Source organism: Antennarius striatus, chromosome 10, assembly GCF_040054535.1.
Source record: "Antennarius striatus isolate MH-2024 chromosome 10, ASM4005453v1, whole genome shotgun sequence".
Classification (NCBI taxonomy): domain Eukaryota; kingdom Metazoa; phylum Chordata; class Actinopteri; order Lophiiformes; family Antennariidae; genus Antennarius; species Antennarius striatus.
This window is the reverse complement of record NC_090785.1, coordinates 14,204,842-14,221,647: the sequence shown is the minus strand read 5'-3', so window position 1 is coordinate 14,221,647 and position 16,806 is coordinate 14,204,842. Positions and strand designations below refer to the sequence as shown.

The following is a 16,806-nucleotide window of genomic DNA, read 5'->3' as shown; positions in this document are numbered from 1 at the left end:
GAGTTAAGAGACATATTTTGTTTTTAGATTTGTGATTGAGTACTGCGTAACCTCACAATCTGTCTGATATGATGTTACATTCGACATCTGGTGAATACTATAAAGTACAGTCCAGACACAACAATGCTGCAAATTTGGGTTAATGACTAGAGCACTTTATATCTTCTGCATTATGGTGTTTAAAACCCCAAATCTCTCATTTAGCCACTTGTTAGCATTCCCGCATTCATAAAAAAATTGAAAACTTTAGAATAAATCTGTGACCTATGCTACATACTGTATGTCATTTATGAAATGACTGACATTTTAAATTTATTTTTTAAAAATGCCTTAACTTTAGGAAAAGTAAACTTATGCCCACGCTTTAGGACTAATTCCTGCAGTAGTGTTAATTACAGACACACCTTTGATTATTATGGTGCAGCATGTGTTTGTTTTGTCTTGCACTCTAGATGAAGGTCACTTTCTCATTGGTGCAACAACATCCTTTTTGTTCTTGTACTATACATAGTAATCATGAGTTCCTCTCGTTGTTGTTTACCGTTGACCTTTAGTTAAAAGCACATTACTCTCTCGTCTCTTCAAAACTTAATTATGCTCCCATAAAACTGCAGGCATCGTGTGCAGTCGACAGAGTACATTCAATGTTTTCATTGGGTTACTGTAACCCTATCCTCCCCCTTTCAAGAGGGCTTGCACCACAATGCTTCTAAATCCCTTATCCCTGTTTTGTGTATAAATTGAGACTTTTTGCCGCTTCAAGTGCACTTGCGTACAACTCGGCTTTCAGCTACATATCCAGGAATCCCGCTTGTCACACAACAATACACTTTGGCATCTCTCATTTCTCTGCAACTACCAAGTATTTGCATCTCAACAGCATCATTCTACTAGTGTGCTTCTGGAATTGGTAAATTCTCTGCAAGAAAGCCAAGCAGTCAAGGTCTTTGAAAAGAAACAGAATAATGTGGTGGGTGTTGCTGCATTCATCAACATGTTGTTTTTTTTCTCAAAATTAATAAATTAATTGATCATCAATCACCATTAAGTACTCTTACATTCGGTGTATGATTCACAAAGGTTTTGAAAAACCATGTGCATGCCGTGAGGGAAAAGGTGAGGCTACGAAACTGTAGCTGATGATACGACAGAATTACAGAAACAGTACACTGTATTAATTCAGGGTCAGAAAAATGAGTTCTTGTTCTTACACACAGCCTAGTTTAACACCTTTTTACCTAAATGTCGTATTTGTACATGAATGTAACTGCTGCAAATGCTAAGGCACATATTGCTTTATTAGGTCATTAATTTTACTGCCAGCGTCTGGGTCGGGTCATTGTGTGTGTGTGTGTGTGTGTGTGTGTGTGTGTGTGTGTGTGTGTGTGTGTGTGTGTGTGTGCGTGTGTGTATACTGTATATTCTCACACACACACACACACACACACACACACACATATATATATATATATATATACTGTATATATACTGTGTGTATATATATATATATATATATATACTGTACATATAAATATATGTGTGTGTGTGTGTGAGTGTGTGTGTGTGCATATATATATGCATATATACAGTATATATACACATACACGCACACACACACACACACACACACACACACACACACACACACACACACACACACACACACACACACACACACAGAGTTTGCACTGACCTTTCATTTTCTACTGAGTAGTGCAACCTACTTACCTTAAATTAAGGTTGTTATTTAGCTTATGCCGTGGGGAGATTCTTTTACCTCTCGTACTTAAAGCACGTATTGTAAATTCACACAACACATACATTTTAGAGTGATGCTTTCATTTCACTGTAAAAACATTAAATATGGCCACATCATTCCGGACAAGTTGATCTGAAATTTTCTACAGACAATATAATTTAAAATGCTTTGGATGAAAGTATGGAATTACACGCATTCAGTATAAGGCTGTGCTGTTTTTTTGAAATGGTGCAAAGCTAACTGTTGTCCCCAGGATGATCAGCTCTTCAAAGGCCTGGCTTTTAATCTTGTATGAGGATACTTCTGTTTGTGTTTTAGTTCCTGTAATGGGGGTTTGTGGGAGGCAGGGATATTGCAACCACATGAATTAATTTTCTACATCCCTGCCAAGAAATGTCAACCAAAATGTAGATATTACAGCCTCATAAATTATCTGCATAATTCCAGTTTAATTTTATACAGTCTGTAGGGTCTCTCCCAGAATAGGTTTTTCAATAGAAGCGGTGAGCTTTATACACTTAATGAGCCTTCCCACTGTAACGGTTATTTAGAAAAAAACTTTTAAAAAATACATTTGAGATGATATGAATCCCTGAAAAAATGCAGAAGCTGAACACTGAGGTATTTTCCTCACAGCTTAGTTGCCGTTACGTGGCAGTCAAAAAGGTTGTTTGTTACTGATGCAGTTTTCTTCTCTGCTTTCTTTACCCACTATACTGTTATTTAGAATTTTCACTATATTCTTCTTCATCACTGAAAGGTAATTATGAGGTCATTAATGAAATCATGCCTGCTTCTTTTCTGAGGATTTATTATAATATAACTCTGCAGTCTACATGTACTGCATTGTTCTCACAAAAAACTTTCGCCTTTTTCATTCTATTAATATTGACGTGCTTAACATTTTGAAAAAAAGATCGTCATAAAGATCGTCATAATGTTTTTTTCCAACAAGAGTACAGAGAGGACACCTGCATTTTGTGACCTGATAACAGCAGCATGAAGAAAAAATACAGCCCTACTTTGTCAGCACTTGAATCACTTTCTGTGTGTGTGTGTGTGTGTGTGTGTGTGTGTGCGTGCGTGCGTGCGTGCGTGCGTGTGTGTGTGTGTGTGTGTGTGTGCATGCATGTGTGTGTGTGTGTGTTACTGTATGTTCCTGTAAATGCCATTCTGATACCTTCATTCATCGTTCACCATAGTCAATCAGGTGAACTTCTCAGGCAGTAACTCAAATGAATGGCAGAAAGCCAAATAAACACAACAGGAGTATTATCCACATATTCACATTTGAAGTGATCTTGATATGCTTTGACTTGTTTTTTATGTGCAGAATCTTTGCAGCACTGTTTGAGTTGCCTGGTTTCAATTTTATTAGGGATGCATCCCAGAAGGCACAAAAATCTATCTTCCTTTCCACTGCAAACCAGAAATTGATGTTAGTACTGCTATGTTATATGTGCTGTCCTCAAAGCAGGAGATGATAGGAGCTGCCAGGAATATCTGGTCCTGTTTGATATGCTCCAACAACACCAGCAACAAAACATTTTTAAGGCCAAATTATATGAATTATACACATCTCACTAAAAGATGTCTCATTTTACCAAAAAGAAGATGTAGATCATATTATGTAAAAAGATCCAGCATTCTCCCATGAACAAACAGTTGGTGACAGTAGCAAGGAAAAAGTGCAGAAGCAGACCCTAGCTCTGAATTTGGGTGGCCATCTGCTTTGTTCCATTGGTTTGAGAGACAGAGAGCGATTAGTCAAATCTATCTAGCTACAATAACTGTACATAATTTTTACTAATAAGATGATTAATGATATTAAAATGAAGAGTTTATGTCAGTCAGAACCGCAAAAGTAGGTTCGACAACGATCTACAGAAACCCATGGAAGGAGAAACTGTAAAATCATCAGGTACACACACTGTTTATGTGGAGGAGGGAGAAACTTCATGTGTTATGGGATATCCCCAGGTTGGGTTATTCCGTTGTGGTATATGAGGAAATAGCTGTCTTTGCTGTATATACCATACCTCAGACAGCTGATTCCAATCACTGATGATTCATAACTGCTACTTGGGAGCAGTAGTCTTATAAAGGGGGGAACAATGATGAAAACAAAAAGAACTTGATAAATCCAGGGCTAGTGGACCTCTGTGTTTACATAACTATTCATTTGTGCAAAAAGTATCTTCATAAATAATGCATTACTTTACACAGTAGTACTGTAGAGTAGCTACTTACTAAAAGTAATTGCAATATATTTTGAAAATAGGATGCCCAACCCTTACTATATTGGAACAAAACACAAAGTACAGCCAAGGCTCATCGGAATCAATCGTTTTGTGGTCATATTTGAACAAAGGTACATAAACAGACTGGACAGAGGGAAATAATTTCACCTCATCGTGGTGCTGGATGAAAAGTCAGGGGATTTTCTTTGATGTGGTGGGATACACTCTTGTTGGATGAACATTCATGATCCAATTATAAGTAGGTATTGGAATGTAACCTCACAGTACTACCCAATGTGCATATAAAACAGGAAGTGGTCTGTACACGTCAATCTGTCCAAAACGTCAGTTTGACTAAAACCTAGTTTATAAACACCTTTCTTGTCATTTCTGAAGATTTGACAGAAATTGTTGTCATTTTGTCCTCTCTCATCATTAACACTTTGGAACTGTGTTGGCAGGGTGAAACTGCTCACAAAACATGTCGTCAAGACAACTGATCACACCATGAAGACAGCATCTGTGGGAGGCTGGATAATGAGTATGCCATTTGTAAAGCCTTAATGTGTTTACATTGGGCTAAATTAAAGACAAACCCAATACTCGCCCCTGTGGTTTCTCAAAGGATCCCTGTGGGCTACGTGAATGATTAGCTCCTTTGAGGTTTTTTTTTTTTTTTTCCAGCAGGAGTGTGTAGCAGGACTGCTGGTGATCGATAGGAGTTAGAATGAAGAACTCTTTATTATCATTCCTTTAATACAAACTCATCTGTCTTTTTCCATTTAATTGAGTGAGTTACCTCTGATTAATATACCTGTACCTTGACACGTTATTTCACATATTGTATTACTAGCTAAACCCGATCTGACATGCACAACCAGTCAAGAGAAGAATAGATTTAGGAACGGGTCCACTGCCTCAACTTGCAGCTTTAAGGCTTCTAGATCACATCTGTCCCTATCAATCGAGTCACAAAGAACAAACAGTTGTTTCAAGCACCGTCAGCAGTTAACTGCCATTATTTATTTGCCATGCAGCCGCAGAATTCATCTCAGCATGTACTCACCTGGAATCTGTCTTTATTTGGCCCGCCAAGCCAGCCTTACCGTGTTTCCATGGCCTTTTGGCTCGTAATGATACTCACGGCAGCATTTATCCAGCAGCTAGAAGAAAAATTACCAACAAAAGCAGCTTAGCAGGCAGCCACTAGCGCAGCAGTGCCGTCGTCCCTCGCCATTTCCCTCTTGCTTCTTTAAAAATGTCAGCATCTCTTCTGTGATTACCACTCAGAATGTGTTGGATCTTTGTCCTTGATTTTATATCAATTCTCCAAAGTAAAATGGATGGTGCATATTTTGTGTCTGATGAAGAAGGCAAAAAAAAAAAAAGAAGACAAAGGACGAGTGACCCTTTATCCCTCACTGTTACAGTGGCACTGGCTCCCAGCAGGAGTCTTATGAAGCCACAGTTTGGTTTTGACATTTCTTGAGTGCTGATTCTGAATGACATGCTGTTCTTCACAAAGGCCAGGAGCTTATATGAAGTGCATGCCTGGAACGAGACACTAGAAGCATGTATGTACATCCATAATTGTTGGTGTGTTTGTTTTTTTTCCATTTTCAAATCCATGTTTGCCTATTTGACATGAGTATGTGCAAGCATGTAATTTTCAGATGTAGTTTCAACACTACTCACATTGTGGAGGCGACAGAACAACCCAATCATAAAATGAAAGCTTGTCGCAAAATGGAGCGCTTACAGTGATGTGGATTGGTGTATTTCTGGAGTGCAAATGAGAAAGTGAAAACACTAAATTAAGATTTTGCCATCACCTCTCACTTTTTAATGAGTTCAGCTGAGGTAAAAACCTGAGTAAAATTTTCTTGCTCCTTTCTTTTGCCTCTGTCTTGTAACTTGTCTCTTACTGTTTCAATAATAGCATTCAGCGTTGGATATGAAGAAACAGCACCAGAAGCATTTGTAATCACTGATTACATGCTCTTAGGATGGTTCACTTCAAGTCATGTGTTCAAGAAGACTAAAACAGCTCGTGAATGCCTTTGCAGCAGACTAACTGCTATAATAACTGATTCAGGACAGTCAGGAGCTTTATCTCCTCAGAACTCCTATTTGTTCCATTTTTTATCAGAGTCCATTCAGCCTCTCTCTGAGGGATGTTGGGGCGTAGGAGTACATTTGGCTCAGTGCTCAGACTTTTATTGCGATGCAGAGATCTCTCCGCTGTAGGAGAACAAAGAGTCTTCTACAATAAGAGTACCCATCTGTGGGTTCAGGCCAAAATAAAAAAGGAGTAAAGTCTATGTGTATCTAAATACAGGATGCATATGGGGATAACAGAAGTGTTGCTTATTGGGTTTCTTTGGAAGATTGAGGAACTTGGATCTCAGCGACAGAATTTCCTGTCAGTCAGGGATCAGAGAAATGGGAAGGAGAGTGTTTAACAGCATGTACTTGGTGGAGTGCCGTCTTGCAATAAGGGCTAATAACCTGCTTTAGACTCAGGGCAGCACCAGCCTCTCCTCCTCTTCATCCTCTCCCCTGTCCCTGCCTCCATCATCCCAGCTGTATTTATTATGGGCTGCAAGGCCACGGTGATGAGACAATCAATATTTCTGGGATGATGAGGGAGAACTCATGCAATCTCTCTCTCACTCTCTGTTTCTCCCTTGGCAGTGCTTCAGCAGGTAGAGAGATCATAGCGCAGAGGACCTCTGAGATCCTGTTGGAGCGGAGACTGATGAAGTTCTCTGTGCTGTGTCCTCTAAATACACACACTCCATCACGCTGTCCTGTGTCCTTGCTATGTCCTGATTAAAAAGTTTGACCTGATGTATTTTATCTTGACTGGATTTGGAGTTATCACACTTATTCTGTTGATTCATGTGCAGATCTCGACAAAAAAGGCTTCAGTTACAGTTACAGTAGAAAATGTGTGCATCTTTGAAAACCTCTGGATAGATAAAAACACAATTGATCCATTCTCTGAGGAGGGGTAGCAAATGTACTCTTGCAGCGTTATGTTCCTTTTTTTAGTCAGACATGCTGCCCTGTAGTTATAAAAAAAAGCAGTTAATTGGGTAAGTAGAATAAATTTACATGAGTTCCTATTTTGTCTTTAATCTATATCCTCATACAGGCGGGTAAATAAATTCAGGGCTCTGTGCAAAGTAATGGCAAGGGCCGTGTTTAACTTTAACTCTTTAAATCATGTTTTGTCTGTAATTTGGCATGTCTAAGTATTGTGCTCTTGAAGAAATTCAGCTACCGTTGCCATAGAGAGAAGGCCAGTCTGAACCGTGACATAAACGAGCCTTCCTATGAAATATGGTTCCATAGTCCTTGAATTCAATTCAGCAGTGTAAGTTAATTAAAGAAGCTGATTAACTTGTCAGTTTCTCATCATCACAGTGTGTGCTTCACATAGGCTAACAGAAATAGGGGCTTTGTGATTGGCTGTTTCTCGTTGAAATGCACCTCAGGAGTCATAGTTGTCATTTAACTTGATAGCTTACCTTGTTGAACATTAAATGGTCAGGGTTTTTAAGATTCAGCAGTGATCATTTTTGCACTTTTGTCTATCTATCCATCCGTCTGTCTGTCTGTCTGTCTGTCTGTCTGTCTGTCTGTCTGTCTGTCTGTCTGTCTGTCTGTCTGTCTGTCTATCTATCACTGACAGTGACATTATACTCCTCTCAGTGTAATGCAGCACAACACATCAAGCTAGAGTGTCTGAGATGACCATAAGGTTTAAATATCCCTCTAAAGCAGTTTGTACATCATAATCATTATAGATTTATTTCAGTGCTGTTGTGTTAAATGTAATTAGTTTAATCCAGGTGTAGCTAATAAAGTAGCTGCAGAGTGTATCATGATTATTACTGGTTTTATTTTGTGACCGGTGTTTTCTTGTTCAGTAGTCTACATCATTACAGTATAAAAGTGCATCCAGGCTGCAGTGTGTCACAGCAGCTGAGGCCATAAAACTAATTCGTAACACTGATAAATGTTATGTACCTGTCCTATAGCAATACTGAACAATAATGAACAATTACTGGTTGTAATTGTAAAGTCTTTAAATGTGATGTCTGATTCCTTCACTTGAGCCACAGTAACCCACAGGGCATTTTGATGACTTTCCATCCTCAACCACTGACCAGCACAACCATTTCTGCACCAATGCTGGTTATGAGTAGCTTTCCATGACATTATTTAGCACGTGCTCAGGGTTTTGCAGTCTCTGAACAAATTGTCCAGACTGTTCTTTGGCTGATGAGCCTTAACCAGAATAAATTCACAGACAAACTAGCATGGGACAGTTCTGAATAGTCTTTTGGCGTCCTCTGTATGTGAATGTGTGCATGCTGGCCTGAGTTGTCTAACTATAAGTACTGCAGTAGTTTTACAGTAACATTCTATATCCTTGCAGTCAAATAGAGCTGATATACTAAAGACAGAGTACTGTCCTACCAAAAAGTGGCTGATATTTCTAAGACGTTACCTAAAAAGGTTGTCTAAGGGTTGAGATGGTTTCCCATCCAAAAAGGTCCATTGGTTCCACCTGACTGATGGTAAAAGTTAACCTCCTGTGAGGTCATTAACACCTTGAGAGTTAAGGTCACACATCCATCTGTAAGCCAATCAGCAATACTGAGGGATGTGTTTGTCCGTCTCAAGGACACTTATGGTTGATTTACCTGCACAAACATCAACCGAGTCATTAGTACCATATGACTTCAAGTGTGAATCATTGTCAGAGTGTCAAAGGATGGATGGCAAGACTGCATTTTATGCGGCTGATAGGTGCTACTGTAGGCGACCACCCCATTTAGAGGTGTCCATCTCTAATGGCTCTTTGTGAACGTGACCAGCATTGTGTTGTAAATGTAGAGGAATACAAAAATAAGCTTTTATTTATATCTACCAGCCTGTTATAACTGTTTGTATTAAATAACACTGCTAAAATACTGTACTTTGTAGATGAGGCTGCTGTCAGTTAATTACAATGAATTTCCAATGAAAGGTTTTACAGACCTGCTAAAGAAAATGGGAATAGCTGCCTAGTGCTAAAAGCACCCCTAAGAATGTCAGTATTGCTTCCTCTCAGTGGTTAGTGGCCCTCCAACAGCTGCTGATACATCATAAATAATTTACAAACTCATTTTGGAATACAATATCCCCTTCTAAATGCTAAATTTTCTTCTCCATTGTTATTGGAGCAAACATTACAATCGGTGCAGAAGCTTGAGAGGCCCCTTAAGCCATAGAAATTGAAAATTGATCAGGCAGTGCCGGGAGCTTCTGTCGCTGGCACCTGCGGGTTACCTTGTAGGAGTAGATTAGCATTTACAGTGTTGTCACTAGAGGCCCCTGCATGGCTTGTAGCGTCATCCTTTTCTGGCCTTTATTCTCTTCATGCCCAGAAAGTGATCTGTGCAAGCAAACAATGGTGATGAAATTGAAATCCTGCTGTGTCCATGTGTAAGCCTGTACCAAAGGGAAATGTGAACCAGACATTAACCAGGACATGACATTATTATCATGGTATTACGTTCTAGACCCTTGTTGTTGGGTTTTAAAAGTGCTTCTCCTGCAAACATGGGCAGCTCATTAAAGAACAAGCTCACCATTTTTGAACTCTGTCTTTAAAAAGTTTGACAAGTATCCATATGTCGAAGATATATCTCTAATAATTTCATCAGTTCATGTTGACATGTTGAGGGAATCCCACACAACAAAAGCAACAGCAGCAGAAAACAGTCACTTATTATGAATTAAACAGGCTGGAATAAACATTATAAACTCATGTTAACTGGATTTTCATCACTTCTGTCAGAACCATTAGCGTGAGCAAAATCATTTGTCAGTGTTGACACAGGCTCCCCGTTTTTGTTTCAACACAGTCTTCAAAAGCTACAACTTATGTTTTAAATATTTATGTAAATGTTGGCCTCTGAAACAGAGCATAATAACCTTCTAAAAGTTGACGTCGTTCACATTTCACCCATCCTGTTGGCATCATTAAAGACATTTTGACACATTTCCCAACAGTTAATTGCAGGAGTCAATTCAAAGCGAGGTTTTTGATTATGTGGATTGATGACACCACTAAGAGATCTGTCATATTAATGTGAGCTGTTTTATTTCATGACAAAAAAGGACTCCCAAGTCAATAAAACTGACTGGCTAAAAATGGGAGAAAACTGATAGGCTTCCATGGGTATTATCATTAATTTTCCTGTCAAATTCTCTTGCAGCACGGGATAGAAGATCTGACGAGTGGGACAGATAGAGTGGTGAATAAGGACCACCCTGCAGAGAGGAAGCTACAAAACTGTGACCACCCTTATTAATGCACCGGCAGTCTTCAGTATTGCAGCTGATGACCATCCCTCAGGTGGCAATACTGCAACGCTGAGCAGGAAGCCTGCGTGTTTGCTGAGGGGCTGCCTTGGCTTCTATGCTGGTCACCTACGGTTGCACTTGCTCACAAGGACCATGTGGCTTTCTCCAAGGAGAAGTCGTTTTCCCTCACAGATCTGGCATGGTGCCCACAGTTGCACCAATTTCAATGTGTCCTTGTGGGTGTTTAGTTTTTGCTGGTGCTTTGCAGCAGTGATAAGTCAGACCTACCACCCCACTGTGAACACACAGTATGGGAAACTCAGAGGGGTGAGGGTTCCCCTTCCGAGTGAGATCCTGGGGCCGGTGGATCAGTATCTGGGGGTACCATACGCCGCCTCACCAGTGGGAGAGAAGCGCTTCATGCCACCGGAGCCTCCCTCCTCCTGGTCTGGGATCAAGAACGCCACTCACTTTGCTCCCGTCTGCCCTCAAAATATTCACAACGCTGTGCCAGAGATCATGATGCCAATATGGTTCACCTTCAACCTGGATATAGTTACTACATACATACAAGATCAACACGAGGATTGTCTGTATCTAAACATCTATGTTCCCACTGAGGATGGTGAGTGTGTGGAGTGAACAGGGTGAAACCAACCTTCTCCTCTCTTCTGTCTCTTGTGTTTCTTCTACTTCTGTCTCTTCTCTAAAATTTTTGTCACCTCTGTATTTTGCGCAGAGCATGAAATGTTGTCTCGCGCATGCTGTGTCCGTGTCCATCATCTCACTTTCCATCTTGACTTGAGCCTTCATTTAGTCTTTTCATCAATCCTCCCCTTCCATGCCACTGTTAGAGGTCCCTCTTTTGATGACTAAATGACTTATTTATATGACTTGATAAAAAAAAAAAAAAAAAGAATCAAATAAAGCTATATAATCATACAACAAGCAAAAAATTATCAATAGAGATTGGAAATGCACCTTCCTACCCTCACTGTCTTGACTGTACTGGGGTGATTAGGCATTAGTGATTAGTGGCCTGCTTCATAAGTGAATGATCTACTACTCTAGGGTTGGTGAAATATTCTGTCCGGTACATGAGAGGCCTGTGGCATCAGCCTGACCTATGTAAGACCCTTTACTCTCCTATTTTTATTAGTTTTGTCCTTGCACAAAGCTTAAAAGTACAGTGGATTTTGTGCAATAGGCAAATGTACATTGGGCCTTTCAATGACTAACAGTTTTACATTTAATGATGTTGATATTTTTCAAATGGTGCATAATATTTCATCACTTAAAGGAGAACCACACAAGAAAACTGGCTTGAAAAATTGAGCGCTCTAACAATCGATGATGGATAACGCTCACTCATCACAGCTAATATAAATTGCAAAACTTTGGAAAGCTTCTCTGCCTTCTGTGTGGCTGTAATGGGTCTTAAATAGAAGTGCATGTACATATGGGCTTCCTGTGTCCCAGGATGCAGCAAATTCATTCCACCATTTTGGAATATTTCTGCAGCAACACTCCCAGTTACTTTTTCCACAGGTCCTCTGTCGTTCTTGTTGTTGATGACTGGGAGGGTGGGAGGAGATGGGAAATATGGTGAGGAAGGGGTCTGACTCAAAAATGAGTTGTCGCATGTTACATGCAATCTTTTCCAGATGCCTCTGTTATTTTGCAGTTTTTTTATTCATTTTACAGTCAAAAGAATATCCAAGGAATGTGCCAGGAAACCCAACAAGAAAATGTGTAGGAAAGGAGGTATGTAAAAAAGGAAAATGAGAAAAGGAAAAGCCAGCACGGAACGAAAGAGAGGAATTGAAAGAGTGAAAGAGAGAGGAGAGTGATTGGTGCATCCTTCCAAAGCCACCAATATCACCACCAGTCAACTCCCAAATCAAAGTATTAATTGGGATGAACACGGGACTCGGATCAACCCTGACATGAATGCAAAAGATGAAAGGGTGTGTGTGTGTGTGTGTGTGTGTGTGTGTGTGTGTGTGTGTGTGTGTGTGTGTGTGTGTGTGTATGCGTGTGCGTGCGTGCGCGCGTTGATGTGTGAAATATGTCAAGGAGTGAAAATGCTGGTCCCTAAAAAATGAAGAATGATGCCTTGTCAAGCAATAGATTGTAATGTCTAAGAATAACATGTATTTATTTATATCTATTTATTCTTTTATTTATCTTTCTTTTATTTATTTATTTACTTATTCACAGTATTGTATTGCTCTTTTCATGTTTACTGATGTTCTTCCATTTAAGTACAGCTGTTGGTTACATCGGAGACATTAATGCTGCTTTCAAATGCATGAAGATAAAATTTGACTTAGTATGCAAACAACTTAAGTCATGTCTCAGACAGCACTTAAGACACCGACTTATTGCAAATATTCGTCAAATGCGACATTTGAAAGCATTTGAGCCTCAGCCCGTTGATTAAATTTACACATTAAAGTGTCGGGCAACCTCTCCCTTATTAACTTTTATTATTTATTGTACTCATCATTCAAATAGAGGTGGTGTGTTGTTGTTTTTTCCTCTTTTTTTGTAAATGCTCAAACACAAAGCATAGCAAAGCAAATATAGTGCAGATTTAACAACAGGCAGCTAGTTTTCTAGTCCTGCCAGAAGGTGTTAGGGCCTGACGTGTAGCCTGAAGCCTGGCATCCTGAGCATGTCTCCCCCCACAGAGAAGACCCAACTTCAGCTCAGAGACCTCAGCTGTCATTTCCATGCAGGCACCTATTCGCCTCACTCTGAGGGTTTGTACATTCTGCTTTATTAAACCAATTTTGTGAGAGACAGACAGACCCTCCAGGCACTCTGCTTATGAATTAGTCCCAGTTGTGGAATATACACAAACGTATCTCTTTAATATTCCCCTTCCACTTGGAATTTTTCAATTATCTTCCTCATGTTTGGTAATGAGAAAATGGTTTATCATTGCATATGTTGGTTTTGTGACACATTATTGTGCAAAGGGATGATTTTTGCATTGTTCCTCCGATGCTATAAACACAAAGGTTGTCATTTTCAGCTGGAAATGCTCTCTTTTTATTTTAATTGCACCATTTTTAAATCAACTCTTCTAATCTTGACTCATGTTGAATTATCAGAGCAAATGGAGTATAATTTATTCCTCTCAGGCAGGGCAGAAAGCCACTTTTGAAGTATACTTTGATTTTGGTTAAATATTTCCTACAGAAAATTAAGTTCTGGTTTGACTGTTTCTGTCTGATATGAGAATCTGTTTTACAATTAGTCAACCCTTTCTTTGAATGTCTTAAATATGTCTTTCTATAGTTAAATCTTCTTCATAAAATAAAGTTCAATAGGGTTGTATGTCATCACTTTAACTGTTTGAAAAATGTTTAATAGAGGCCTACATGAAGATGAAGAGTCATACACACTGTGCACATTCAGGTCAATTAATACCTCCATTATCAGCTTTACAACCTTGAGCTCCTCTGTAGGAAGGAGTGATTAAATTTCAGAAATAAATGTACAGTATGGTATTTGACATGATGAACTAGTCGTGTGATTATTGCCAAGCAACGAAGTGCAGGCCTGAAACAGAGTAAATGGTCCTCGAGTGAGAAGCACCCTTTCTTTGCACTAGTGATGCATATCAAGAGAGAAAAACGCATCGCCCGTTAAACCTGTGAAATTTATTGTAAATGATTTTATGATATTCTGCTTTATGAGACAAGATGTTGGTATATGATCACATGTATCTCCTCGAGCCTTAGATATAGATGTCTGCATTTTAAGACACTGTAGCAGAATGATGGAACGCGTCCTGTAGCAAGCCTGTTCCATTAGCATTCTACTGGGTATTGTGCAAGACTTGATTCCCTTTTATCAGAGATGTGGGTCATTTCCCTTCATTAAACAAGGCGAAAGGCCTGAAAACACAAACTAGTTCCCCAATCAAGGATCAAAGATCCACATACTCAAAAATAATGGAAGACAGAAGATGTGAATGTAGTAGATGTTCCTTTCATTTTCAGTGCGTTAGGTCGGTATTTAGAACTGGGGTTTTTGTGAGGCTTGTTCTGACAACAGGATCAACAAAGCATTGTTTGTTCAGAATCAGTCAAATTTTAAACTTACGAAAATCTAAATTAAAATAATTGACATTTTAACAGTCTGCCCCCCTATTTGTTGAATGGTTGCAACATTGCCTGACAAGTATGTCCAAGCAGGTGCTAATAAGATCTATTGTACAACACTGGCACCATTATCATAGTGAAAGAAGTCCAGAAAGAGAATACAACTTCACATGTTCAGCCTCAGAGTGCTAGACTGGCTCAAAATGGGTTAACTTTTTGAAGACAAACCCTGATGAAGTCAGTTTTTATGTTCAGGATGTTTTGATTGTTAAATTGATTGACAAACTTAAAAAAAGAATTATAAAATCACATCTCTTCTGATGAGCTCCTGATTGAAGCAGAGTTTTGGTGATGGTGCATTCTTTGCGGTTCACACCTGTTTTTTATAATATGCAAATTGTGCTCTGTTGGGGTTTTACAGCATACCTCTATTTGCTTGTAACCCGCTTGTTAAACCTGTCCTTGGAGTCTTTCACCCTGAAATCAACCCTCCTGAAGTATAAATTCCACCTCCTGAAGTATAAATTCCACCTTCACCATGAGTCCGTTTCAAATAAGTACAGCAGGATCTGTTTCTGACCTGATTCTGGCTTCATTTGGATCAACTGTCATTCACATGCAGCTCTCACAGGGAGATGATTGCCTTGTGTTTTACAACACATTGCCAGGACTACTGATCTGATGCCAAACCTGTAGATTAACTAACCCAGCAGAAACACCAGACCTTTTTTTTTTTTTTTAAATTTAGCAGATGACCTCTCGATGCTCAAGAGTTGTTGGAACAAAAAAGAACCCAAATCTTCCTCAGACTATGTCTGGGCCATTTCAGATAGTAACACACCATGGTAATCTCTATGGTTAGCCAACACAACCTTGCCTCGAGGAAAGAGGGGCTCCTCTCAGAGCACTGCCAAAGAAATATCCACGCTAAGAGGCAAGCACCAAAACTTTCTAAGACAAAAACAAATACTAGCACATGTGATTTGAAAACACCAAATGACTCCTCTTGTTTGTTGATAAAATTATCTCTGTAGTCCATAGTCTTCTTTGTGGGACCATTGATGGCCCTAATAAGAGCTTTAACAGGCTTGGGGCTGATCCAGTCTGCATGCTGATTTAAGATGCAAGTCTCGATTGAAGCAAAAAGTTTCTATTCAGAGGCCGGCTAATGATGTGCTGTCCAGCTTCCGCTGTCAATTCAAAGATGAGCCATCATTGTTCTACTTCTTATTTGTCCCAATCTGAAAAATACTTGACATGGCCTGTGGAGCAGTAAACCATATCCACAACAGCATCATTCTATCCTTTTTTCGTTGCTTTACTAACAAAAACTGAAAGTGAACCCAACAGCAGGGTCTGAATCGTGCAAACTAAGGCATCATTTACTTAACAGTACATGAAGTTCTGTAATCACAAGGCATCGTTTTCAGAAGTTTCCCCGTACACATGGAAAAAAAATTGAAATCCCTGCCAGGGCAGCTTGGTGGAGTAACTTTTCAAAATCAATACAACTGAACAAGATCACAGCTGTGGTGCAGCTTATCTACAATGGAGGGCGTTATAAACTAAAGTCTACTGCACGAACAAAATCACACAGACTGACGATACCCTGTCGTTCTGGTCGGAGTATGATGCCTACTTAAATAAGGTTGGATCCACTATTGCAGTGTGCAGAGGATATGCATTTTAGCCGTTTCCACGACGATAGTAGGGTGCAAGGTCTACACTCTGAAGCCTAAACTCAAAAGTTTGCATGTTTTACTAATGCTTTTTTTTTTTAAAAACAATTAATCCAATCTAATAAAGATAATTAATTGGTATTGTAACAAGTGATTATTGAACAAATCAGCAGCATGGCTGGGTAATCAATCATGATTGTTCTAAATTAGCAATAATGCTAAACAGTATTGTTTGCAATGTCTGTATAAAAGCAACACATTAGTAGGACAGTTTTTCCTGCCGCCCCCTTCAGAAAGCAATTGTTAGGTCAAGCTGCTTTATGTGCTGCATCAGTGCTGTTCCATTTATCTCTGACAGCTTCCCACGACTGGTCAGTGCCCCAAAATTCTCTGTTGACCAGCTTGGCCCTAATGTGTGTCCGTGTATCCTATATAGGGTTAAGTTTGGTAAATATCCAATGGAAATAGAAAATACTCTCATGCTGCTCTATGTTGTGTATGCTGGTGCATCATCTTGTTTAAAATGCCTCTGGTCTTATTTCCACTACACAACAATTGGAGGCAAACATTTATGTAATATCTTTCTGAACTCCTTGCATCAGTGTAGTTTTCAGATCGCAGCAGGTCACCAGCACCAGCTGCATAACGCT

At 39.4% G+C, this 16,806-nt stretch overlaps 1 protein-coding gene across 1 annotated transcript in view; it reads left to right on the top strand.

Annotated features, from left to right (window-relative positions):
• The window catches only part of nlgn3a (neuroligin 3a), a 117,466-nt gene that overhangs the window by 14,926 nt on the left and 85,734 nt on the right, over positions 1-16,806 (top strand). Inside the window, 1 exon segment of the mRNA XM_068326249.1 lies at positions 10,275-10,987. Within this exon segment, the coding sequence (XP_068182350.1) occupies positions 10,516-10,987 (472 nt within the window). The 5' untranslated portion in view covers positions 10,275-10,515.